The sequence below is a fragment of the Erythrolamprus reginae genome, chromosome 3 (assembly GCF_031021105.1).
Source record: "Erythrolamprus reginae isolate rEryReg1 chromosome 3, rEryReg1.hap1, whole genome shotgun sequence".
Classification (NCBI taxonomy): domain Eukaryota; kingdom Metazoa; phylum Chordata; class Lepidosauria; order Squamata; family Dipsadidae; genus Erythrolamprus; species Erythrolamprus reginae.
In genome coordinates this window covers 258,875,908-258,900,497 of record NC_091952.1, presented here as the reverse complement: position 1 = coordinate 258,900,497, position 24,590 = coordinate 258,875,908, and the positions used below count along the sequence as shown (strand labels likewise).

The 24,590-nt window shown below is 59.0% G+C and overlaps 1 protein-coding gene across 2 annotated transcripts; it reads left to right on the top strand.

Moving 5' to 3' along the window:
• Positions 1–1,122: 1,122 nt before the first annotated feature.
• On the top strand, positions 1,123–24,348 carry LOC139165298 (microtubule-actin cross-linking factor 1, isoforms 6/7-like). 2 transcript variants are annotated; one of them, XM_070748478.1, is made up of 12 exons: positions 15,282–15,372; positions 15,594–16,003; positions 16,110–16,274; positions 16,663–16,771; positions 20,782–20,951; positions 21,565–21,727; positions 21,950–22,104; positions 22,679–22,753; positions 23,121–23,238; positions 23,341–23,519; positions 23,616–23,739; positions 23,933–24,348. In XM_070748478.1, the coding sequence occupies exons 2-12, from the start codon at positions 15,611–15,613 to the stop codon at positions 23,977–23,979; spliced, it is 1,698 nt and encodes a 565-aa protein (XP_070604579.1). In that variant the 5' UTR covers positions 15,282–15,372; positions 15,594–15,610; the 3' UTR covers positions 23,980–24,348. The 2 variants fall into 2 exon arrangements, with proteins under 2 accessions (XP_070604578.1, XP_070604579.1); XM_070748477.1 differs by lacking the exons at positions 16,110–16,274; positions 16,663–16,771; positions 20,782–20,951; ... (5 more) ...; positions 23,616–23,739; positions 23,933–24,348 and adding exons at positions 1,123–1,644; positions 3,180–3,341; positions 4,235–4,395; ... (4 more) ...; positions 14,090–14,259; positions 14,828–14,987 and having other exon boundaries at positions 15,171–15,372; positions 15,594–15,721.
• Positions 24,349–24,590: the final 242 nt, after the last annotated feature.

Here is a 24,590-nt window from a genome sequence, read left to right as displayed (position 1 = left end):
TCCAGAGGTGTGTGTGTGTGTGGGGGGGTTTCTTCAGATTGCAAACCACCTGTTGCCTTGGGAGCACCTGTATTGGGGGAGGGGACTGGCCATGCTGCCAGGGACCGCGACCCGCTCGGCCAGCGGCTTCCTTTTTCCCCCGCCGAGGTCCAAAGCCGGAGAGGCCGCCGTCGGCGAGGGGGAAGGTCTTGGCGGGGACCGGGGACGGGGACGCCGACCGGAGAGCCTTGGTGGTCCGGGCGCCTCCCCCCCGCCCCCCTCCCCGTCTCCCGCCCGCGTGCTTGGGCGCCCCGTGGGGTTTCCCGGGTGACGGCGCCGGGGCGTTAGCGCGGGAGCGTCGAGGCGCGCAGGGCGGCGGCGGGCCGTCTTCGTGCGCGGAGGGCAGGCGAGGGGAGGGCAGGGGGTTCCCGGAGGCGCCCCTCCCTCCGCGCAACCGGCTGCTGCTGCCGCCGAGAGTCTCGCCCGAGGGGCGGGGCGGCCGCTGCAAGTGGGCTCTTCGGCCGGGCGGGGGTCTCGCGGGCGGGCGGAGGGCGGGCCGGGCTGCGGCGGGGATGCTCTGAGGTGTCGCGGAGCGGGCGGGGCAGCTGCTCCTTCGGCCACGGATGCCCAGAGGGTCTCCGCGCCTCGCCAGGTAGGTAAGCGCGCTCCCGCCCGCGCCTCGCTCCCTCCGTCTCCCGGGAAGGGCGGCCGGTGCAGCGGGCGGGCGGGCGGGCGCGCGGATGGGCGGGGAGGCGCGGCTGATTGTCTTCTTCACCACCGTCCGCTTCGCTCGCCGGGCAAAGGAGCGGGGCGGGGCGGGGGCCGGTCGGCCTATTGTGCGGACCGGCCTGGCGGTGGCGGGCTTCGCTGCAAGCCGCGTCCCGGGCGGACCTGGCTGCAGGCGCTTCCCCTGAAGGCGCGAGACCGGCGGGCGCTTCCCCGTCCCGGCGCCCCCCCCCCTGAACTCAGCCGCCTTTCCCCAAGCAGGTGCGGAGGCAGCCAGCCTCCCGGCGGAGAGAAGCAGCCGGTGGTGGGAGCCGCGCGGGGCCCTTCCCTGCCTGAAGAGGAGCCACGATGAGTCCCCGTGAGCCCCCGTGGCCTGGGCCGGGGGAAGCGCCGGCCGGTCTCCCGCCTGCCCGGTGCCGCCCCTGAGAGGCCGGCGGGGGCTGCGGCTGCGCCTCTGGTTCCGAGGGGGGGCCGACCCCCTCCTGCCCACCGGCCATGGGCAACTCTGTCGGCAGGCCCAGCTGCCTGGGGGAGAAAAGCCCCCGAGCCGAGGACGACTTCCCCAAGGAGCCCCGCTCGGCCGCCCCGAAAAACCACCCAAGGGATGAGGCCGAGGTGGAGAGTGCTGGGGCCCCAGAGAAGGCTGCTCTCCTCCGCCACGGGGTCATGGAGAACGGCTGGAGCATGGCCCTGGAGGGGGCCACCAAGGGAAGCCCCCTCCCCAAGCAAAGCAACCTGGACTTTCAACTGCAGAGTCAGCCGGAGGGAGACACATGGGCCTCCCCTGAGAGTTTGGGGCCCAGCTGGGGCTGGAGGCTGCAGACCGCCAGGGAGGTGAAGGAGGTGACGGAGGTGACCGAGACGGTGGTGACTGAGATCGTGGAAGTGACCAAGCACCCCAATGGGGATGAGAGCCGAGAGGCCTTGATGGCCAGGACGGTGAGGGTGCTGGCTGATGTCCGATTAGCCCCAGTCCACGAGACACCAGGCCCGCCACTTGGGCCCTCCTGTCCCTTCTCTCTGGCACTCTGGGCAGAGGGCATTCCGGCCAGATGAGGTGGCCGTGGCTCTTGCACTGCTAGGGTGGCCAGAGCCACGAAGTGGAGAGGCCTCTGAGGCAGGGCCGAAGACCCAGGCATCTGCTCCCCCTGCCAAGAAGGCAGTGGCTGGGTTGCAGGCAGACCGGCAGGCCCCTGGACATGGTCCCCTCCCCTCCCTCCTCCCACTCCAGCAAGAGGGCCCCCACTCCCACCTGACCCAAAGCAGAGGGTGGGGTCTGCTTTGGGAGTGGATGATGGTGGCCAGGGGCCGAGGGTCAGACAATGGAATTGGCAGGCAACTCTTACCAACCTGTTGTGGATGCCCCCATATAACACCAACGCTCTGCCAGCTGCCCTGGTTTCCTATTAGTCTCTGGGCACAATTCAAGGGGTTGGTTATTCCCTATAAAGCCCTACATGGCTCAGGGCCAGACTATCTATGGGATCGTCTCTTGCCCCACTCCTCCCAGAGACCAATAAAAGCTGGCCTCCTCCGAGTCCCGTCGGCTAAGCAATGCAGGTTGTTGGGACCCTGGGGATGGGCCTTCTCTGTGGCCGCCCCGGCTTTATGGAAGCAACTTCCCCCTGATGTCTGTACTGATCCCACCCTGCTGGCCTTTTGCAAAGCTACGAAGACCTGGCTTTGCCGACAGAGGCCTGGGGGGGCCATGAACTCACAGCTTGATGGCCAACTGTAACAATGGTGTGTATGCACATGAGTGTGGTATTCTTTTTATAATAACTTTCTTTTGTTTGTTTGTTATGTTTTAACTTTAGCTAACTGTTCAACTTATTTTACTATTCTGTATTTATTTTTATTGTACTTATATCGTTGTTTTAAGCCGCCCTGAGTCCTTCGGGGTTGGGTGGCCTAGAGGTCGAATGTGCGGAGGAGCTGTGCGGATTCCTCTTTCTCCTTGGCCAACGAACGGCTGCTCTCCCCCTTGGCCCTGCCTTCTGCAGTGTGTGTGTGTGTGTGTGTGGTCAGCCCTTGGGTGCGTTGTGGGGGCCCAGCCGCTGCCTCGGTACCTCCCCTTCTGCTGGGGGCTTTGGAGTTAGGAGTCCAGAGTGGCCTCTTGTAGGGATCCCGTCGGTGGCCGTGTTTGGACCATAGGCTGGCCGAGGACAGGATGGGGAAGCCCCAGGTGACCCCCAGCACGGCTTGTGGGCTCTGACTGGCGAGCCGGACACCACCCTTGGCCACACTCGAGAGTTCTGCAAAGAGCCAGTGGTCGCGTTCACGTGGCGCCTTCAACCTGCCCAGGTCAAGCCTGGTTGGCCCCCTGTGCCAAGCCCGGACGGGGGAGACGGGGGGAATGTGGTTGTAGCAGGGGGGCTGAGGAGTGGAAGGGGGAGCCGCCCGGAGTCGAAGCCCTTGCAGGGGCCTTTGGAGGAGGTGGGGGGCTGAGTGGGGCCTCTTCTCCCTCCTCCCAGGAGGCGGCTGCCCCCCCAGGAGGCAAGCAGGGTGCTGGGCTGAGCCTGGAGGCCGCAGGGAAGCTGGGCGCCTGGATCGTGGAAGTGGAGGACCTGATGGGCCACCAGAAACCTCCTGCAGGGGAAGCAAAGGTGGTGGAGGCGCAGCTGCAGGAACAAAAGGTGAGCAGGCAGCGGCTGCTCTCGCACCTGGAGCTTCGGAAAGAGCGCCACATTTTTGGTGTAGGTTGCTCTGGATTGGGGGCAGGGGAGTAGAGTGCAGGTCAGCCGTTGTGTCCAGAAGTGGCTCTCCTGGAGTCCCATCGTCACCACGACCACCATTCGTGTTGTCGGTATGACTCGGTGCCTCCTCACTGGATGACCTGAAAAGCTTCGGCCCCACCAGTGGGACAGGGCAGCCTGGGGGGCTCAGTGGTTAGAGGGCAGCCCTGCAGGATCCTTCAGCTGATGGCCAGCTGCAGTTTTTGCCACCAGCTCAAGGTTGACTCAGCCTGCCGTCCGTCCTTCAAATGGGGACCCAGATGGTTGGGGGCAGGAGGCCGATTCTGTCAACCGCTTAGAGAGGTCTGGGAAAGCAGTGGGAAGCGGTAGATAAGTCTAAATGCTTTGTGTGATTTGAATAGAAGAAGACCACACCCAGTATGATTTGTACCTACGTTGTCGAGGGCCATGGGGAAGGGACTGTTCTAAGGTGGGGCTGGGAAGAGGCTCCGTGTGGCGATCAGCTGCTCTGAGCTCATGCTGAGGGCGGTCAAAGGGGACCCAACCATGGGCGACTCCACCCTCCACTGCAGCCACGGCTGGAGGGCAGCCCACTTGGGTTGCAGCCGCTGAGCCCGTCCTCTGCCTGCGAGGGCCTGTCAAGGTGCCTGGCCTCCCATTTGGGAGTCACGGGGGGGGACCAATAAGGGGGGAGGCCGTTCACCACGTTGGGACAAGGCTGGGAAGCTCCCGAGTGGCATCAACAGGCCTGGCAGGCTCTTGAGGGGGCTCTGCAGCAGGAGGGGCCGGGGCCGTGGGGCTGAGAAGCCCACAGGTTGCTCTGCTCTTCCCAGCTTCTGCTGCGTCTGCTGGAGGAGCGCACCCCACACATCAGCCCCCTTTGCCAGCCGCTCTCAGCTGGGCCTGCCAGTGCCGCCGAAGGAGAGGAGCAGCCCAAGGGCCTCGACAGCCTCCAGGAGAAGTGGGCGGCGCTGGTCCAGGAGGCCGAAGCCAGGTAGAGACCGCCAGCCCCACCTGGGGGAAGGGAGGGAAAGAAGGCGCCCTTCGCTTGCCGGTCTCAATGTCCCCCCCCTTTGCAAAACCGGGTGGGCCTTTTCCTGCTTCCTGCAGCCACTCTCAGCCGGACCTGCAAACGCCACGGTGGGCCTTCCCTCCAGCGAGGCGTCTGCACGGGCCGTGGGGGGGGGGGCCTTTTGGGCCGGTCCTCAGCTCATAGTGCCCCATTCTGCACAGGGCAAGAACCAAAGAGCAGGAGGGCACGTTTGGCTCCATCCGAAGGAAACCCCAGAGATTGGTGGTGGGGTCTCTGCTGCCTGCGGTGGCGGGCCTTGTGCCGGGCCTTAGTGGGAAAAGGGGGGGGCAGGATGTTCATCTACGGAGAGGGGCAGCATACAAATCTAATAAATAATAATAATAATAAAAATAATAATCACCCCCCCCCCAAGAGTGAAAGCCTTGAGAGCCCCGCTGGGCCTTTCTCCTCCTTGGCCCCCGTGTGGGATAAACGCACCCCAGGAATCCACTTCCTCCCTCTTCTCCCCGATGGCCTGGCCGAAGGGAGGCCGTTTCCCTGAGCCCCTCCGGGGTCTTCCTGGCCAGGGAAGGGTCTGCCTGGGGCTGGTGCCCCACCTGGCCTTGTCTGCGACTGGCGTCCTGCAGGGGGGAGGGAGGGGGGAGGCCTGATGGGCTCCCTGTCCTCTTCCACAGGCACAGCCGCCTGCAGCAGATCGTCCCCGCGGCCGGCCTCTTCCAGGAGTCGGCTGAGGCTTTCCAAGACTGGCTGAGCTTGACGGAGCAGAAACTGGCCCAGCTCTGGGGGGGCCCTGGGAGCCTCAATGCCCTCCAGCAGATCCAGGCACGGTGCAGGGAAAGCCCCCAAGGGGGCAGGAGGGGGGGGCAGCGCCCTGGGCGGAGGGAGGCTCTGCTCTCTGATCAGGGAGCCAGAAGGGCCACCACCAATCCCCCCAGGCGCTTGCTCTCTTCCAGGATCTGCGCAGGGAAGTCCAGTCCAAGCCAGCTCAGCTAGAAGACGCTCTGGAACGTGGATGGCGGCTCTCGCAGATGGTGCCAGGCAAGTGGCGGCGTCAGGTGCCTGCAGGAGGCTTGAGTTCAGCAGCCCCGGCAGGGACCTTGAGGGGCTCCGTGGCCTGAGGGAGGGGGCGGAGAGTGGATCCCTCCCTGAAGCAGAGCCACTTCCAGATCCAGAAGATCCTCGTCCTGATCCGTTCTCCCAAGGCACCTGGCGCTGGTGATCAATGGTGGGCCCAATGTCCAGTGCAGAGCCATGGAAGGGGCTGCCCTGAAGAGGCCCCTGCCCTCCTGCTTGCCCCCCCAGGACCGAGTGCCGTTGGGCTGGCCAGGAATCGGCCTGTGGAGACATCCCTCCTGTGGCCGCAAAGACCCCTCTAGGAGCCAGGCCAACCCAACTCTGCCCTTCTTGGCCGAACAGCTTCTTTCCTCTCTCCCTTCCTAAGCCCCCAGCCCCTCCCCCCCCGGAATGCCCCCCCTCCCGAGAAAGACCCTGCTGAGCCTGCGCTGAACGAGGTCCAGACAGGAAGCAGAGGCTGCCCCCTCCCCTCTCCTCCAGGGAGGGGTTTGCCCTCCATTAGATCTTTTCACTGCCTCTCGCTTTGCAGACCAACAGCTGGAACAGCAGCGGAGGCCTTGGGGTCCAAGCAGCTCTTGTAGGACCCCTCTGAGAACAGCTGAGGCAGAAGAGCACCAGCCCAGCCCTCTGAATGGCCAGGAACCGGGGAGGGGGCGTTGCCATGGACCCAGCTAGTGCCCCTCCCCCACATCTGGCTGATGGTGACTTTTTGCCACCGGAAAAAACACACTAAATTATTTATTTATTAGTAGCATTTACATGCTGCCCAATTCCCAATGGGTGGCTAACTATAGTAGAATAATATAAAACACAGCTGCAGTATCAGCGGGAGTAAAAACCAATATAAAGATACATTAATATCCCTACAAACCATGCAGACTGTCAATCATTCATGGCCGTATCAGGGTGACAACGGCCCCAGGCCTTCCGGAAGAGTCCGCTTTCAACGGCTTTCCAGAAGGCCAGCAGAGGGGGGATGCTATGAATCTCCCACGGGAGTTGGTTCCAAAGCATCGGAGCTGCCACAGAGAAGGCCCTTCCCTACGGTCCCGCTAACTCACATGGTTTGGTAGATGGGACCTTGAGAAGGCCGACTCCGTGGGCCCTTATTGGTCACAGGGAAGTATGCGGTAGCAGGCAGTCCCATAAATGCAGCTGCTAAAAGTTGTTGTTCTGCCCATGGACCAGGGAGAGCGTAACGCGAAGGCCCAGGGGGCCTGGTGAAGCCACTCGGATCTCAGCCTCCTTCGCACCCACCGCGCTCCCTTCGTGGCCTTTTCCCTCTCCCGTCTTGCTTCCTGTGTCTGCAGCTGAGGCCTCCGTGGACCGGCTCACAGAAGCTGCCCTGGAGCATGAAGGAGGGTCTCAAACCTTTCCCAGAAGCCCCCAGACGGCACCCAGCTGCCTTGATGAGCGGCTGGGGAGCCCTGCCGTCACACACACACACACACACCGTTTTCTGGAAATGCATCTGCTGGGCCTCCCCCACCAACACCGAATGGAGCGAGTCCGCTGCCTCTGGGCTCTTGGGCCCTCTTCCACGCCAGGTGGATCCCACCTCTCCCGAGTCACCTGAGGCCCTTTCTGGAGCAGTCGCTCGTGTCCTGGTCACCTCGTGACGGGACTCCGTTTAGCGAGCCCAGCCGTCTCCCTGGAGTAGCCCACGAGAGGGTCACCCACGGGCAGGGGGTCTCGGCAACAGCCCTCTTTTGTGCTATGAGTAAGAGTGAAATAATTTCATAACCCAAAGAAAACACAAAACGGCCCATCCTCAGGTATCCGAACCAGCCCGCTCTCTAATTATGCACAATAGAATAGTAAAATATATTAAAAACCCGGATTCTCGGTTTTTGTGTTTTGTTTTAACTCACTTTATATATTTCGAAAGCAACCAGAGCACATTTAACGGCACTCCCCTAAAAGAGAATCTCACAAAGTCTAAAGAAAACAAAACTCTCCTTGATTTTATAGGCCATGAAGAGTCAGGGGAGGCGGGGTTGACCGTGTCGGCCCCTCCCACCCACTTGCTAGCAGCCTCTGGCTTCCAGGGTTGGGGAGGGGAGGGGGAGGGGCAGACTGGTCTGTGTGGGAAAACACGGTTATGGTTTTGTTACATTGACTCGGCAACCCCACCCCTCACTTCCCAACACGATACCTGACGATGGCCAGATGGTGGTAGCACACTAAACCCAGAAACCCAAATGGAAATGTCCGTCCTTGACCCTGCCCCAAAAAGATTCTCTGTGTGCCGCCTCCTTGTGCCCTGAGCTTCCAGAACTGAGGCTGGGGTGCGGCATAAGAGGCTGGTTGGCAGCGGGGGTCCCTGGCACCAAGAGTCCAGTTCCATGCAGCTTGGCCAGCTGCCAGTTGCTGCTCAGCATTAGCAGCCAGAGGAGGTGGGAGACCTCTGGGAGAAGGGGGGGTGGCTGGACTCTGTCCAGGCAGCTGCTGGGCTGAGTGGGGCTCTGCTCTTGGCAGGAGAAGAAGGGCAGCTTGTCCGAGGCCAGATGGACTCCCTGCGGCTGAGGCTGCTGCTGGTGGACCAGAGGAGCAGTGACACCCTGCAGCGAATGGAGCAGACCTTGGGGGCCTCTTCCTGCCTGGACCCTGCCCAGGACCACCTGCAGCCCCCGGAGGAGGAGCAGCTGTTACCAGGCAGCCAGGCAACAGACCGGCCCTGCCCGAGGGCCCCTGCAGGCGAAGAGAAGGTAGGGCAAGTAGGGAAAGCCCCCCCCCCCATTGCAGCCCCCACCCTTGCCTAGCGGAGGCTTTGGGCAGCGAAGGGCAAAGAGTCTGTCCAATCCCCACCCGGCCGGCCTGGAGAAGAAGGGTCAGTTCCTGGGACCAAGACCAGGAGAGTGGAGGCCTCCTACACACACACCCCTTTGTGGGCCCTCCTGTGGTGGGCCAGGGGCTTCCCTGCCTCCCTGCAGCAGCTTCCGGGCCCTTCTGTGTTGGGGTGTGGCCGCTGAGTCGGGCTCTGCTGCCTTCTGTCTCAGCTGGACAGCAAACATTGAGGTCCCAGCTGAGCCATCTGCACCTGAATGGCCGTCTGCCTGGCACCTGCACAGCAGAAGGAGCAGGTGAGGGAGCCTGACCCCCAAGGGTGGGCAGCAGGTGCCTCCCGGGCAGCTCAGGTTGGCAGGAGACGCACCGTGGGGCCTCCTCAAAGGAGGGAGGGGGAAGAGCCGCTGCACCTTGGCTCCCTGAGCCAGCCGGGCTTTGGGGGCAAGGAGCGCAGGAGGCAAAGGCTGCCCAATGGGCGCAGTCCCTTCCGGGCACGAACAGCAAGAACAACCACGGCAGGAAGAGGCCAGGCGGAAAGGCTTCCCAGGCAGTGGCTGGTCTTGGCACGCCCCGTCCCCATAACAAGTCTTCCTGTGCCGCCTGCCCCCAAAGAGGGCGAGGGGGCACCTCAGCTTCCTTGCGTCCCCAAGGCCTTTCTGCAGAGACCCTTCGGCATCAGGGCCTGGTAGGAAGGCTGGTGGAGCTCAGCCTCTTCCCCACAGACATCCAAGAGGGGCTGCAGGTGAGGGGGGCAAAGTCAACAGGGGAGGGGGATGCCCAGGGTGGTGGCCTTCCCAGCTGGCAGACCATCCTGTCCGAAGGTTACTCCAGCTCGGCCTTGGGGCCACATGCCTCGATCTTCACCTTCGGCGACCACGGAGGCGCATTGTGTGCAGGGGCCGTCCAGATGTTTGCAAGCGGCCTCTGGAGCAGAAGTGGCCCCTTGGGCAGGGCACCCAGGAGGCAGAGCCCAGCGTGTGGGGTGCATCCTGGGCAGTGTCTGGTGCTGCTCTGCCAGGTGAGAGGAAGTGCTTTGTGTAGACCAGGAACAAAGACCAGGCAGGTGGAATCAAGGTGGGCGTCCACCTCCTTGATTAGATTAGATTAATTATTATTAGAGTTGGAATCTAGTCCAACTCCCCTACACTATTTCGGATAAGTGTCCGTCCAGTCTCCCCTTGAAAGTCTCAAGTGTTGGAGTCCTCACAACCTCCACAGGCAAATTCTGTCCCACTGGTTGGTCGCTCTCACTGTCCGAAAGTTCCTCCTTATTTCCAGGTTGAATCCTTGTCTGGTTGTTCCCGTTGTTCCTTGTCTGGCCTCCTGGTGCTTTGCAAAACAGCCTGATCTCCCCACTCTCTGGGGCAGCCCCCCAAGTATTGGAAGACTGCTATCATGTCTCCCCTGGTCCTCCTCTTTCTAGAGTGGCCATGCCCAGTTCCTACAAACGCTGTTTGTTTGTTTTAGTTTCCAGTCCCATGACCAACCTGGTTGCTCTCTTCTGCACTTTCTCTAGAGTTTCAATGTCTCTTTTGGAGTGCGGTGACCAAAACTGGATGCAGGACTCAAGGTGTGGACTAACGTAGGCCTTATAGAGTGGCATTAGTGCCTCCCTAGTCCTAGATTGTGTCCCTCTGTTAATGCAAATTTTGGGCTGCTGCTGCACATTACTAATTCCTATTTAGTTGGTTGTCCACCAAGACTACAAGGCCCCTCGCAGTCATTGCTATTGAGTGCGGTTTCACCCAGTTTATATGTATATCTTTGCTTTTTCTTATCTAGATGTAGGACTTTATTTTTCTCTGCATTAAATTTCATTTTGTTTGATTGGGCCCAGTGGTCAAGTCTGTTAAGATCCATCTGGATCCTGAGCCCGTCCTCTGGGGTATTAGCTATTCCCACCAGCTTGGCACCATCCGCAAATTTGGTTAGTTCCCCTTCTATTCCCTCATCTAGGTCATTTATCAAGATATTAAAGGGCACTGGGCCTAGGGTGGAGCCTTGTGGTACTCCACTGCTTTGTTCTGTCCATATGAACTTGGACCCATTGAGGATTACTTGTTGAGTACAGTTGGTCAGCCAGTTGTTAATCCATCTGGTTGTCTTGCTGTCTATCCCACTTGTTTATATTGCAGAGTAGTAGGTTAACCTTAGCCCATCTACAGTTGACCTCACCCTATTGCTAAGGGGTCTGCAGGGGGATTGCTTAAGCACATCATCATCCTACTGTCCTATTGCCTAGTTTATCTGTGCCTACTTTGCTAATGTTTATGCTTATGCCAATACCTATTATCTTGTACATGTTTGACAAATAAATAAAATAAAAATTAAATGTCGGAAACACAATGCAATAATAATGGGACACTTCAACTCCCGGGATACTAACTGGAAAACTAGCACTACACCAAATGAGAAATCCTGGCCAGCCTTCATGGCAACGTTGTTGTCCAAAAAGTGGAGAAGGGAACTAAAGGATCAACCACACTGGATTAAATACTCACAAACAGAGAAGAAGTGGTCGAAGTAGTCGAAACTGCAGGAACGTTGGGGGAGACCATGTCATACTAAAATTCACCATGGTAAATGGTGTAATCATGCCAAGTATAATCTTGTATGAATGCTTAAATCTCTTCAATAATTAAAAACACAAAAGGTAAATCTTCAAGATTAGTTCAATAATCCAAATTAGAGATTATATCTGATATTGGGCTTTGCGCTGTCTTCAGAAACTCTGCTATTGCCCCACCGCTAAATAGCTGCTTTCTCTCCATTTTCCAGCAAATAGAAAAATCTCAAGTTCCTTTTTGGCACCATCACTCACCAGCACAGCTCTTACATTCTTTCCTTCATCTCTCCTGCACTGTACTTTGTTTCTCCTCCCAGATGTTTTCAAGCTCCTTACTCAATTTTAATTTTTGCAGGAGTTCTGGTCTCAGAGCCTTCTTTGTAAATCTCGCATGTTCTTCTCCAGGTAATTCATGCCCCAAGACATACCTAGTGTGAACTCTGTATACTTCCTCAATATCATTCAATAATTTTTCTTTAGTTTCTTCCAGGGCTTCCACCAGGTAATAGCCAAAACCAGGCTTTCTCCTTTTTCTTCTACCACATTTTGGAATCGTAAATTATTATTTTTTTCTTGTCAGATTTTGAGAGTTCCTCGACTTTTCTTTCATTTGCCTCCTCTTTTCCTTCTACTTCTTGAAAACGTTGTTCATTCACCATCTTTAACATCTTTCATATCTTCTTTCATCTCTAGTGTTATGCAGGAGCTGGCCCAGAGCCAACCACAACACCTAGCATCATGTTTTTTTAATTCTGCCATTAATTTACCTCCTTGGGTTTGCACTTCCACTATTTTCTGCACTGGGCTATGTGTTAGTATTGTAGCCAGTGTTCCCTCTAATTTTTTGGGGGGTGGGCGGAAAAGTATAGTGTCTGAGCGGCAGTCCCTTTGGGACTGGGCGGCACAGAAATAATAAATAAATAAACAAACAAACAAACAAACAAACAAAAAACCCACCCTGTTTTGCCTCAGAGAATTTCAAAATAAAATACTGTCCTGTGTGTCTATAACAGTGAGCTCATAATAGGGCAACTCTATCAATATCAAAATGCCACTTCTTTTTCTTTCTCTTTTCCTTCCTCTCTTTTTTCTATCTGTTTCTCTCTCTTCCTCTCTTCCTCTCTCTCTCCTTCCCTCTCACTCTTTCCCTCTCGGCTTCTGGGCAGGTTTGGAAAACTCTGAGTTGATGGTGATTTTTAAGTGAGCGATTGCTCACTGCTCAGCTTAGAGGGAACTATGATTGTAGCTGCTGCCAAACAATATTTTGTTACCTTCCTCATTGCCCTGTTGATCCGCAGGAACTAATTTGTAATCGATAGTGTAAAAGTCCCCAAAAAAATGAAAGCAAAAAAGAACAGAAAAAAGAACAGAAAACTACAAAGACACACTGTGGGGTTTGCAGTCACCCACGTGGTTTGTCACAGATGCCTCCATTCTCTGCTGTTCCTCCAGAACAGTTCTGGCCCAGATGGGTCTCCTAACAGTTGTGGCCCGGTGTTTCCCTTGGAGAACTACCAAGGGAAGTGACCGTCTTGTCCCGGCATAGGCCCCGCCTCCGGAATTCTATGGATTCCACATCAATCTGCCACTTTCCCCTCTTGAGTTTTAGGGCTGCCCCACGGAAACATTGGAGTTCTGCGCGGAGACGTTCCACCAGGACTGCTGAGTTAAAGGTGGAGCTGACGCCTGTTTTCCCCATGATTTATTTTGAGTGGATGAGGCTTTGGTCGACATTTTGAAAACACTCCAAATATTATCCCACTGTACAAACGCAAAGTATTCACGTTCTTATGGTTTTAGCTTCAAACATTTATTTAAATCTCACTGTCAATCCTTCTTGTTGTTTAGTACTGTTTATAATTAATGTCTTCTTCAAACGAACTGTTTCTATATTTCTTAGATTCTATAAGCATGTATCTCTAATAATTTTGCAATGTTTGGATTTATAAGTGTATTGGATTTATCAGTGTAAATTTATAGTCTATTATTTAATACAAAGTTCCAATTTATTAGCAGAGCCCTGTTGGCACATCTGGGAGGAACCCAAATCCAAAATTCCAGAGGTTTCTCCATCCAGCTGAATGTTCAGTCCCTTTTCCCCACACCGCCAAGTCCACCACATTGACCAATCTTCATCCGCCAATTTGGCAGCAAATCCCACCTCCTTCCGTATAGGTGCAGGAATGGACAGACAAAGGATGGCCTTGACCGTCTAGAAGGAATTTCTTATGGCTACAGGCAGACAGGCCTCATGCCATGACCCCTCCCAAATCCCCACAGCAAAGGACACATTTTAAAGTAACGTAAAGTGTGGCAGGCCAAAGACCTCAACCCAAATGGTTTTCGCCTGACGCCCCCCCCCCCCCCCAATCAGGTGGTCATCAAAGTATGGACAGATGCTGGGAATGTTATTCAGTGCTCATTCCATAATATGTAGGAACAACCCTAGTGCTGGCTTACTGCAAACTGCAAGCTGTGCACTCGGAATGCACCTCAGTCTGTGTGTGACTATTGTGTGTGCTTCTGTGGTAGTGTTGCCCACCCGCCAGCTGCCTGCAAGAGCAGAAGGTGGGTGGACAAGAGGGGGCTGCGGAGGGCGGGCCTCATCCTGCATGGGGTCGGCCCACGGCCCTCCGTCCTTCTCCCTGGAGCAGCTCCTCCAAAGCCCAAGTGGGGCCACTGAGTTCCACACCACCCTCCAAGAGCTCCTTCAGTGGGTCAAGCAGCCCTGTCTCCTCCCAACTACATCCTGGACACAATCAGCAGAGGTGGCGGTGGCAGGTCAGCCAGGGCCAGCCGGCCTGAGTCACCCAGAGTTGCGCACGCAACCCCACTGGTAGTGGCGGAAAGCAGGAAGCCCCGCCTGGATTTAATGCAGCTCTGCTCTGGCCTCCCAGGTCAGAGGGTCCTGGCAGCTGCTCCTCAAGTGGATGGAGAGGGCGGGGGCAGCCTGCCCAACCCCCACAGGTGGCCCCCCTGCGAAGCAAGAGGACCTGGAAGCCCTTCTGGGACAGCACGAGGTGAGGCTGCATCCCCCCCCCCTGTGGAAGCCCCTTCCGTCTCCCGCACTATCCTGAGTCCGGGTGAGGGGGCGAGAGGACATTGATGTCAGCAGCTGAATTTGGGGGGCATCCTCCCTTGGAACTCCCCATCAAGGAGAGGGCTCCCCTCCCAGGGCAGGCGGGAGGTGGGGTCAGGCAAATGTCTTTTCTCCAAATGTCCCTGCAGGAATTCCAGAGGCGCCTGTGGGCCAAGCACCCCATCTTTGGCGCCACCCTACAGCAGGGGGGGCTCCTATGCGGCAAGGCCCTCCTACCCGCCGATGGCCAGGAGCTGGACGCGATGCAGAGGGAGCTGAAGGAGCACTGGGGGCCTCTGTGGAGCTGGGCGGCCGAGAGGTGGGGAAGAGGACCCTGATTGTGGGGTCAATAGCCTTGCTCTGTTAAAAGAAGTGCTATTGCTAACATGTTGTAAGCCGCCCTGAGTCTAAGGAGAAGGGCGGCATAAAAATCAAATAAATAAATAAACAAATAAATAAATAAATAAGAGAGGGGCAGCAGGGGTCCTGGGGTAGCTGCTCGCTTTGCGCAGACATTGGCCCGGCCTCTGGGGCGGAGGAAAGAGGGTCGGCTGAGGAGCCCCTGGGGGGCTGGTGGAGCCTCCCATCCTCACAAAGCTTGTAGGCAAGGGCCAGGTGGAGCGATGGAGGGGGCCACTAATGGGATGGTCGGGGGGTCTCCGGCCACACATCCAGGCCCCTGGGGTTGAAAGCCCTACGTAACCGCTGCTCGCAGGGGCCCAAACCTCCCTCTCCCACACGCTCCTGACCTGGGGGGCTGCGGAACTGGGCAGAGGCTGGGGAGAGCTTGCCCAGAGTGGGGGCTGCTGGTGGCTCCAAGGAGCTTCACCCTAAAGGAGGGGGCACAGAGGCCTCACGGGCCCCTCACTGCTGTCTACCCTTTGCAGGCAGCAGAAGGTGGAGGAGCAGCTGCTGTTCTCCAGCCGCCTTGGTGATGCCCTTCAGGGTCTCCTGGACTGGCTCTGTCGGGCCGAGTCCCAGCTGGCTGAGGCAACCCCTGTGCCCGGGGACAGAGACCTGGTGGGCACGCTGATGGAGCAGCACAAGGTGGGTCAGAGCGCCACGGCCTGGCGCAGGCAAGGCATGGAGGGGCTGTTTGCAATGCCACTGCCGGGAGGGCGGCAAGAGGGCCTGGACCGAGGTGGGCTTGGGGTGCCTGCAGAAGCCCCTGGTGGAGGGCTGCACTGCCTGGGGGCCCAGCAGTGAGGCCTCTTTCCTCGGCCCCGGCAGGCCTTCCAGACGGAGCTGGGCCGGCGGGCGGTGGCTGTCAGGACGCTGAGGTGTTCTGCGCACGTGTTGGCACCTGGTAGGAGCAGCGTGGATGCCCGGTGGCTGCAGATCCAGATGGAGGAGCTGGGAGACCCCTGGGACCTCATTGGGCGGCTGTCCATCTGCCAGCAGGACCGGCTGGAGGTGGCCCTGAGGCAGGCATGTAGGCCAGCCAGGGCATCGGTGGGGAAAGGGCTGTTGGGTGGAAGGCCGGGCCTGGCCTGGGACACAGGATGGGCAGGAGGCTTGTCTGATTCCCTGCCCACCATCCCCTTCCTGAAGCTGGGCAGATTCCAGACTGCTGCCGGATGCCAAGAGGACCCACGTTCTGCTCCCCAGAAGGGCGACCCCCTTGATGCCTATGTCCCTCTCTCCCGCAGGCAGAGGAGTTCCGTCACCTGATGCGTGCCCTCCTGAGCCCCCTGCCTGGCCTGGAGAAGTCGGCCGTGGGTGGGGCCCCCGGAGCGCAGGAGGGGGAGGTAGATGTGGCCGAGGGCCAGAACCAGCTGGAGGTCAGGGAGGGGCCAGGTGGATCCTGCTGCTCTCCTCCTGAAGAGTCTCATGCTAGGGCCTCCAGCATCCAGCCTCCTTTCTGGAGTGGGGGGCTGGCCCCACAGGGAGGTGCTGCTGGCCTTGCCCACCACCAGCAGGAGGCGCAGCAGAGCGTGCCGTGCCGGCAGCTGGAGCTGGACTGCATCCGGTCTCTGGGAGAGGAGATCCTGAATGCCTGCCACCCAGAGGCTGTGGGCACCGTCCGGTCCTGGGTCACCCTAGCCAAGAGCCGCTTCCAGCAGGTGAGCAGAGTGGGCGCTGTGGGGCCGCTCATCCAAGGAGGTGGGGAGATGCGCCCCTCTCTGTCCCCACATGGCTCGCCTCCTCCTCCTCCTCCTGCCCCCACAGCTCTGCAACCGGGTCCAGCAGCAGGAGCCGCAGTGGCCGGCGCAGGGGGAGACGGAGCAGCTGAGCGACTGGATCACGGCTGCTGAAGAGGCCTTGCGCCTGCAGGACCAGGAGCCCCTCCCGGAGGATGCCAGGCAGCTGGAGGTGCTTGGTTGCCAGCACAGGGTAAGGGAGCTTTGCTGCCTCCTGATAGCGGAAGCCCCGAGCAGCGGGTGGGCTGAGGCATCCGTGGCCCCCGCCTGCCCCTTTGGCCCTCTGCAGCGGCCGCCCCTTTCGCTCCTGGGCAGGGCTGCCAGGGAAGATCTTCAGCTGGGCAGGGCCCTCTGCTGGGCAGTTGAGGGAGCCTCTGGCCACCAGCCCACCTTTCCCAAAGGGAGGCGCATTTCGGCCGGTGTGGGAGGCCCTGAGATGCATGACCCATCGCTTGTGGGCGTCTGCGCTGGTGTTGTGCTTTCAAGGCCTTGAATGGGGGGCCTCTGAGACGGGGTCCTGGCCCTGCGCCTGGTTGTCAAGCTCCGAGTGGCTGACGGGGACCCCCCCTCTCCCCCCACAGATGTTCATGCGGGAGTTGGACCACAAACAGGCCGAGGTGGAGAAGGTGGCCAAGCGCGGCAGGCAGGAAAGAAGGGCACCGCTGGCTTCCTCCTGCCCAGGGCCTCCCGGTGAGTGGCCCCAGTCCCTGCGACTGCCGCAGCTCTTGCCCCGAGCCAGAGGGGGAGCATCCAGAGCCACCGGCAGCACACCTGACCCCCTGGGCCGTTTTAATGGCAGGCCCTGGCCGGAGGCTCAGGGAGGGAGGGAAGGGGGGCGCAGGCAGGGAATCGAGCTATTGGGTGCTCGCCTAATTATTTGGGCAATGAAGCCCCCCCCCCAAGACCTTCTCGGTCTAAGAGAGTGGAAATTTTAGAAATTTTTATCAAATGTCAGAAAAAGATAAAACTACTACAGCCTAAAAACACTGAAAGAAAAGTGCAGAAAAGAAATAGAAAAAGTATATAAAGCAACAGCCGTCACAAATGTAAACTGATCACCACCCTTGGTGTCTTCTTCCGTCTTCAATCTCTTCTCTATAAATAAACCCTGGTCATTTCAATCCCCATCAGCAAAAGTCCATGAAGGGTGACCAGAGAGAACAGGGCACCCATTCCTTTGTTTCTAACACTCTTGACCTGTGATTGCTTCAAATGATGTCGCAGAACTTTTTTTCACTTGGTCCCTTCTCGCGAATCCAATGTAGGAACGCTGTGGTTTGGACCTCCCTTTTCGTGATTTATGAAGACAGCAGAACCAGCGGTTCCGTTTGTATATCCTGCACGGCATCCTGTGTAGCCGGTCACTTTTAAATCCACTTTCAGATCAGCCTCAGTCTTATCCAGTAAAATCTGATCTCCTCCCGCAACATCCAGGGCCACCATCAGGAATTTTGGGGCCCCATACAGCCTAAGTGTCTGCCCCCCCCCCGCCATTTTAAAACTATTTTAAGTCGCCAAGCCACTCCATCCCCCGGGGATCATTTCCCGCTTCACGCCAAGCGAGGCGGTCCCATAGGCCAGTGTTTCCCAACCTTGGCAACTTGAAGATATCTGGACTTTAACTCCCAGAATTCCCCAGCCAGCAAATGCTGGCTGGGGAATTCTGGGAGTTGAAGTCCAGATATCTTCAAGTTGTCAAGGTTGGGAAGCACTGCCATAGGCTATTTCAGGAACTGGGTTAAGCCGATTGTGTGGACTTGTCCAGGAGAAAGAAAGAAGTGGGAGTGACAAGGGAAAGAAAGATCCTGGCATCGGTCAGGCGGAGCGAGGCTTATTTACGGCTCCTTGGCACTTCTCCCTTCTTGTTGACAAAACCATGTGCTTTCTAGCGAGGGGAGAGGGGAGGGGGATCCCACACCCGGCAGCCACCGGAGAGGAGCTGGAAAGGACGAGGGGAGAGAAAAAGCAGGGTACCAGCAGTCAGGCGGGTGTCTTGAGGGGGCACTCCCATCTGGAAGGAAGGGAAGAAAGGCGAGGGCGAGCTATGAAGGAAGGAAGGAAGGAAGGAAGGAAGGAAGGAAGGAAGGAAGGAATGGTAAAAGGGGCGATCAAGAGAGGAATGGGTGAATGAATGGACGGAGGGTGGGAGGGAAGGAAGGAAAGAGGGAAGGGACAGGAACAGAGGAAGGGTGCAAAGGAAGCAAGGAAAGGTGTGAAAGGGGAGAGTAAGAGAGGAAGGAGTGAAAGAAGGGAATGAGGGAGGAAAGAAGGGAGGAAGGAGAAGAAAAGCAAGAAATGGAGGGAGGGAAGGAAGGGAAGGGAGGAAAGAAAGAAAGGGGGAAGGGACAGGAACAGAGGAAGGAAGCAAGGAAACTTATGAAAGGGGAGAGTAAGAGAGGAAGGACTGAAGGAAGGGAGGGAGGGAAGAAGGTAGGAAGGAGAAAGAAAAGAAGAAATAGAGGAAGGGAAGGTAAAAGAGAGAAAGAAAGAGAAAGAAAGAAAGAAAGAAAGAGAATGAAAGAGAAATAAAAAGAGAGGGGGAATGAAAGAAATGGAAAGAGGGAAGGAAGGAGAGAAAGAAAGAGGAAGAAAGAAAGCAAGATAAAGAAAAAAGAATGAAAGAGCGAGAGAGAAATAGAGAAAGAAAGAAAAAGAAACGAAAGAAGTTGTGATTTTGACTATGCCGGCTCCTCCCCTCCCCCGCTCCCCACAAACCACCTACCCCTCTACCGCAAGAGGGAAGCGCCCGAGGCGCCGGGTTCTTCCCTTTCTCCCTCGCCCGCATCCTTGCCGCGGTGACTCACCAGGAGAAGGCTGGAGACCCACGCAGCTCCTCGGGGGGGCCTTGCGGAAGGCGGCGGCGGAAGCCCCCATGGCCGGCGCTGGATGCGAGGAAGGATGCTTTCTGCGCGGGCGGAGGCCGAGAGCTGAAAAGGGCGCGCCTTGCCCACCCTCCCCGGAAGAGCTGCCCATCTAGCAGTCCCGCTGCCCCATTGCCCGGCAGGGGATGATGGGCAAGGGACGCCTCGGGGAAGGAGGGCAGGGCGGGAAGGGAAGGAGGGGGCTGGTGGGGGTTTAGGAAAGGGGAGCCCACCGGGCACGAGGGAACGCTGGCCGCGCGGGGCTCCGAGGCCAGCCTTGCAGCTCCTCGGCGGGAGGAGCCGAAAGCCACCGGGAGAGGACTGGGCTCAGCAGGAGAAGCGCCGGGGGACCCCCCATTATTCAATTTCCCCAGGCCCGGTACGCCCCTCCCAGTAATACCCGTCTATCGGCGGCCCTGGCAACATCTTTTGAACACAGACTATCTATAAGAACAGACACACGGTTCACAAATGGGCCCAGTGTTCCCCTCCATTCTGCAGAAGCCAATCAGCTTTCAAGTTCTCCTCCTTGAATCGTAATCTTAGGTTCCCTCTGGTTCCCTCTACCGTCCATCAGAGTTGAGGAGCCGCTGTCTGGAGCACAAGTTGTGGGGGGTCCCGAGGAATTTCACAGGAGGGCTCTGCTTTTTCCAGGGGGGTTTTGGGTTGGCATTTCTTCCCTGGAAGCCCCCCAGGAGATAAGCTGAGCGCCTGGGTGCCAGGGCAGCAATGCCCCAAGATGGCCAGGGGCAGGGAGTACCTCAGAGGGGACTATCCTCCTGTGCTTTTCTGGCCGGCCATTGTGCTGGGGGGAAGCCCAACCAAGCACCGCCCGCTCTTCTAGTGCTTCCCTTGGACGAAGCTCTTTCTTCCGCAGCAGCTGATCGGCCACTGCCTTCTCTCCCTCACCCAAAGGCCCCTAGCTCTTGGCCCCAGCCCTTTGGTCAGAAAAATCCACATTCAGCCACAGCCTTTTGGCCACACGGGACACTTCGCCAGGTGACTGTTACAGAATGATAGAGGTGGAGGGGATCTCAGAGGCCATTTAGTCTGACCCCCTGCTCATGCAGGAGAATGTTACAGAATGATAGAGGTGGAGGGGATCTCAGAGGCCATCTAGTCTGACCCCATTTGGGGAAAAAGAGTTGGAGGGCTGATGATCCCTCCCTGTTTGCAGAGAGAGCTTCTACCCAGCACCTCCAATAGCGCTGCGTCAAATGCTCAGTTGCCAGGAAGTCAGAGACTGGCTCCCCCCCCCCCGCCCTCTACCACCCCCACCCCCCGGTTTATACTGGCTGACCTCCAGATGGGGGCAGGGCCTTGAAGAAGCTGCAGGGCAGGTGGAGCTGGACCCATAGTTCTGGGGTCCAGATTCAGGCAAGGAATGCCCCCAGCTTTGGAGGGCCACAGGGACCATGGGGTCAGGATGGTGGACCATTAATTGTGGGAGGAGAATTACGGCCTGAAGACACAACGCTTTGCCCAGATGTGGTTTTTCTTAGGAACACCAAGGAATTTTGTTGCAGTTTTGTAATGCGTGTGTTGCTTCCCGAGTGTGCCACTCCAGATGCTCTCCCTCCCCCCCGGGGGAGAAAAGAGCAGCCCCCTTGCTCCCTCTCCTTCGGCAGGGACTTCACTGCATCCTCCTCTCTGCTTCTACTCATGGGGGGTGGAGGAGACCGAGGAGCAGGCAGGGGGCGGCTGGAGAACTTTGTGCAGCCCTGGGAAAGAGGGCACCTACATTTCTACACGTGCCGCTGCTGCAACCCAGCCCCGCTTTTGCCTCCAGTCTGTGGGTAGCACCGGATTTTAGCTGGGTCCCTCCCTCCCCCCTTACAGGTTGGCCTGGTGCCAGCAGAGCTTTGCCCTGGCCCTCCTGTCTGTCCCTGGAAGGCCTGGACACCCAGAACCCGCTCCCGGCCCAACTGGCGCACCGCTGGCAGCGCCTCTGGCTGGCAGCTCAGGATCGGCATCATCAGCTCCAGAGTTCCCAGCAGCGCCACCAGCAGGTGAGGACGGCCAAGCGCAGCAGGCGGAGAGCTGCCCTGGATGGTGGGGTGGATGCAGGGAGTCAAGCGCGAACCCCCGGCAGCCCTGAGAGGTCGGCTTCCAGCCGGTGGGGGGCGGCCCTTCTTACCTTCTACCGGAGCGCCCTCGGATGCTCTTGCGGGGGCACAGGCGCCTGTCGGTGCAGGATTTGGCTTCTGCGCATGTGCGGCAAACGAAATCTCGTGCAAGGATGTGTGTGTGAGAGAGAGAGAATTTTCACTGATATTTTTGCTTCCGAATCGCCAAACTCTGGCTCTTCCACATGTCCTCACATGAACTTTTGCCTGCTGCGCATGCGCAGAAGCCAAATCCCACGCGGGGGCATGTCGGGGATACGCAGCTGTGCATGAATCCCAGAATTTCCTACTGCACGGGCTGCTGCCCGGCCCTTGTCCCAACAACCCAGAGGTCTGGCTGGGAGGCCTGGGCTCCCTCCGGTGGGCCTGGGCAGCTGCGTGGGGAATTAGGGCGCCAGTCCCTCCCAGGCCGGCCCCCTCCTCTCAGTCTGCCGTGGAGGGCAGGGGCCTCTCACCCTGCGTGTGGGGGCCTGGCTCCTCTCTGTCTCGCACGCAGCTGGAAGAAACGGCCGGCTTTGACTTTGCTGCCTGGCGCAAGCGGTACCTGCAGTGGATTGGCCACAGGAAGTCCCGGCTCCTGGACATCTTTCGCAGCATTGACCAAGGCCAAGATGGGCGCATCACCCAGCAGGAGTTTGTCGGGTGTGTCCTGGCCTCCAGTGAGTGCCACTTGGGGGGGCCGCCTTCCTGCAGGGCATCACTGACGTGGGCTGGGCGCTCTCTGAGGGGACAGGCCGAGAGGTCCGGGTTTCCCACCTGAGCCCCTCGCAAGGGCCGCTCCCTCCCTCGGCCTCTGCGGTGCTTGGGCTTCCCCCTGTGGCTCTCGTGGGCGTGGCCGGGGGTGGGTGCCGGCCGCCTTCACTCCTTCCTTTACTCTCCAGAGTTCCCCACCAGCCTGTCGGAGATGAAAGCTGTGGCCAGAACCTTTGACGTGAACAGGGACGGTTGCGTTGATTATCATGAATTTATCAGCGCTCTGCATCCCAGCCGGGACATCCTGCGCAGGGCGGCCAGCGTGGACCACATCCAAGAGGAGGTGGGGGAGCTCCATAGACACAACTGTGCAGTTTGGCCCCAGGGCCGCAGCCTGAGGAGTCTCCCCATTTCTGCCCCAGGGAGGCATTCAAAGGGGGACCTGGGCAGACTCCTAAGGAGGCAGGGGGGCTCGGGAGGGAGGCTCTGCCCCAGATGCCACAGCAGATGCTTAGCCCCACTGAGGGGGTCTGCGGCCAACTCCCCCCCCCCCCCCGGTCCCAGAGGTATTCTGGTCCGATGCCATGTAGGGCTTTATAGGTCATAACCAACCCTTTGAATTGTGACCGGAAACTGATCAGCAGCCAGTGCAGGCCGCGGAGTGTTGACGAGACGTGGGCGTATCTGGGGAGGCCCACGATAGCTCTCGCGGCCGCATTCTGCACGATCTGGAGTTTCCGGACACTCTTCAGGGGCAGCCCCACATATGTCGAGAGCGTTGCAGTCGTCTGCAGACTGAGCTCCAGAGATTGCTGGGGGGGGGGGCAAGGCTTGTGGCAGTTGAGTCTTGCATGTGTGCGTAGGAGAAATTGGGTGCTCTTCCCCACTCTCCACCCTGCCTCCTTTTTGTGACCCAGGTAAACCGACAAGTGGCCGAGTGCAACTGTGTGAAGCGTTTCCAAGTGGAGCAAATCAGCGCCACCCGTTACAGAGTAAGCCTGCGTGCGCATGTGTGTGTGTGTGTCATTATCATTATCATCATCATGCCCTCCCCCCGGGATTTCTTAGCTCTGTCCCGCTGCACCCCGGGTGTCTTGACTCTTCCCGCTAAACCAGGGGGCCCAGTCAGCTTCCAGTTTCGGGGTGCTGGCAGGGGGCCCCGTGAGGCCTGGGGGCAGAAGAGGGTCACTCCTTCCTCACCCCACTCCACCTTGGGGGATCCATGAGTGGGCCAGCTGTGCCGCAGGGCCCTGGCACTGACCTGAGGAGGCTGGGACGGAGAGGGAGGCTTCTCCCTAAATGGGGACCTCAAGAACAGACTCTGTCCAATGCCCCTCCCCCCTCCTGCTGCCTGTCCAGTTTGGGGAGTGCCGGCAGCTGCGCATGGTCCGAATTCTGCGAAGTACCCTGATGGTGCGAGTCGGGGGAGGATGGACGGCTCTGGATGAGTTCCTGGTGAAGAACGACCCCTGCAGAGGTGAGAGGACGGGTGGGGGCCCCGAGCCCCCAGCAGCAGGCCAGGCAGGATGGGGGGTCCGGCTGCACCCACTCCCCCTCCTGGTGACTTTCTCTCCCGCAGTCAAGGGAAGGACCAACCTGAAGATCAACGAGAAGTATCTCTGCCCAGGGCTTCCGGGGCGGAAGGGAGCAGGCAGCCAGTCAGCTCCGGCCTCCAAGCATCACTCTCCCGGCTGCTCCACCTCCAGCCTCGGCCTCTACAGCAGTGCCTCTCTGCCCAGCAGCCCCATTGTGAGGAAGGTGAGCAGGCTGTGGGGGCAGCAGGGGGGCAGAGTCCTGGCCCTCCCGGGCGGCTCCGGCACCCCTGCAGCCAGCCCCTCCTGCCTCTCCTTCCAGACGGTTCTGCACCGGACACGCTCGGGGGATCGGTGTCCCCACTCCAGCCGTCCTGCTGGGGCGACCAGGGGGCCTGAGGTGGCCTCTGCTGCTGGGGCGACTGGGCCTGACGATGAGCCCCCAGGTGAGAGGGTGGGGCTCTGTGGCCGGAGGGGCTGAGAGGCAGGCCTGCCCTTGCAAGCGTCTGTTGGGGTGGTTGCCGCGGTCATCCGGGGCACTCATGTTCGGCATCCTGGCTTGGATGGGCTGCTCGGCCACGGTAGCCCCCGTTAAGGTCTGGGCCTGTTTCGTGGGACGCTCTCTCTGCTTCTGCGTAGGTCACCCCAGAAGAGAAGCTGCCCCGAGCGACGTCCCTGCCCCTTAAGTGCTGGAGCGCCTCCTTCCTCCCCGGGCCCCACAAGCAGCAGCGGAGAGACCTGGGCAGCACCCCACTGGGCCCCCCCAGACCCTAGGAAACTAAGCAGGCTGCCCTACCTTTTCCCCACAAGTACCCCTCGCCCTGCTCTCCGCAGCCCTCCCTGGCAACGCAGCTGAGGGCCCCCTGGAGCAAGACCACCCTTTGGTGCTCCCACCAGCCAGCTACCCAGCTACCCGAGGCCTTAGGAGCAGCCCCAGAGCCCCTGGGAGAGATTCTGGAACGCGTGGTGCCTTGTCCCTCTGCAGGCAGCAGCCACCTTTAAATCTGGGGCCAGCGATGGCGCCAGGAGCAATAAAGACGAGGCTTCCTACAATCGCCACCGCCTCTTTCTGCATGGCGCACGCGTGTTGGTGTGCGTGCGTGCATGTGTGTGTGAGCGTTCATGCTGGGAACTCGGGTGGTGCACCAACGCAAGGCAGCCGGTGGGCCCCATTCCTGGCTGCTCAGGTTGGGCTTCCTGGGGCCCCGAGGGGACGGCTGCCTTCTCCGTAGGCCCAGGGAAGAAAGAGCTGGGGCTGGCAGGGGCTGCCATGGCCTGGGCTGGTGGGCGACTGCTG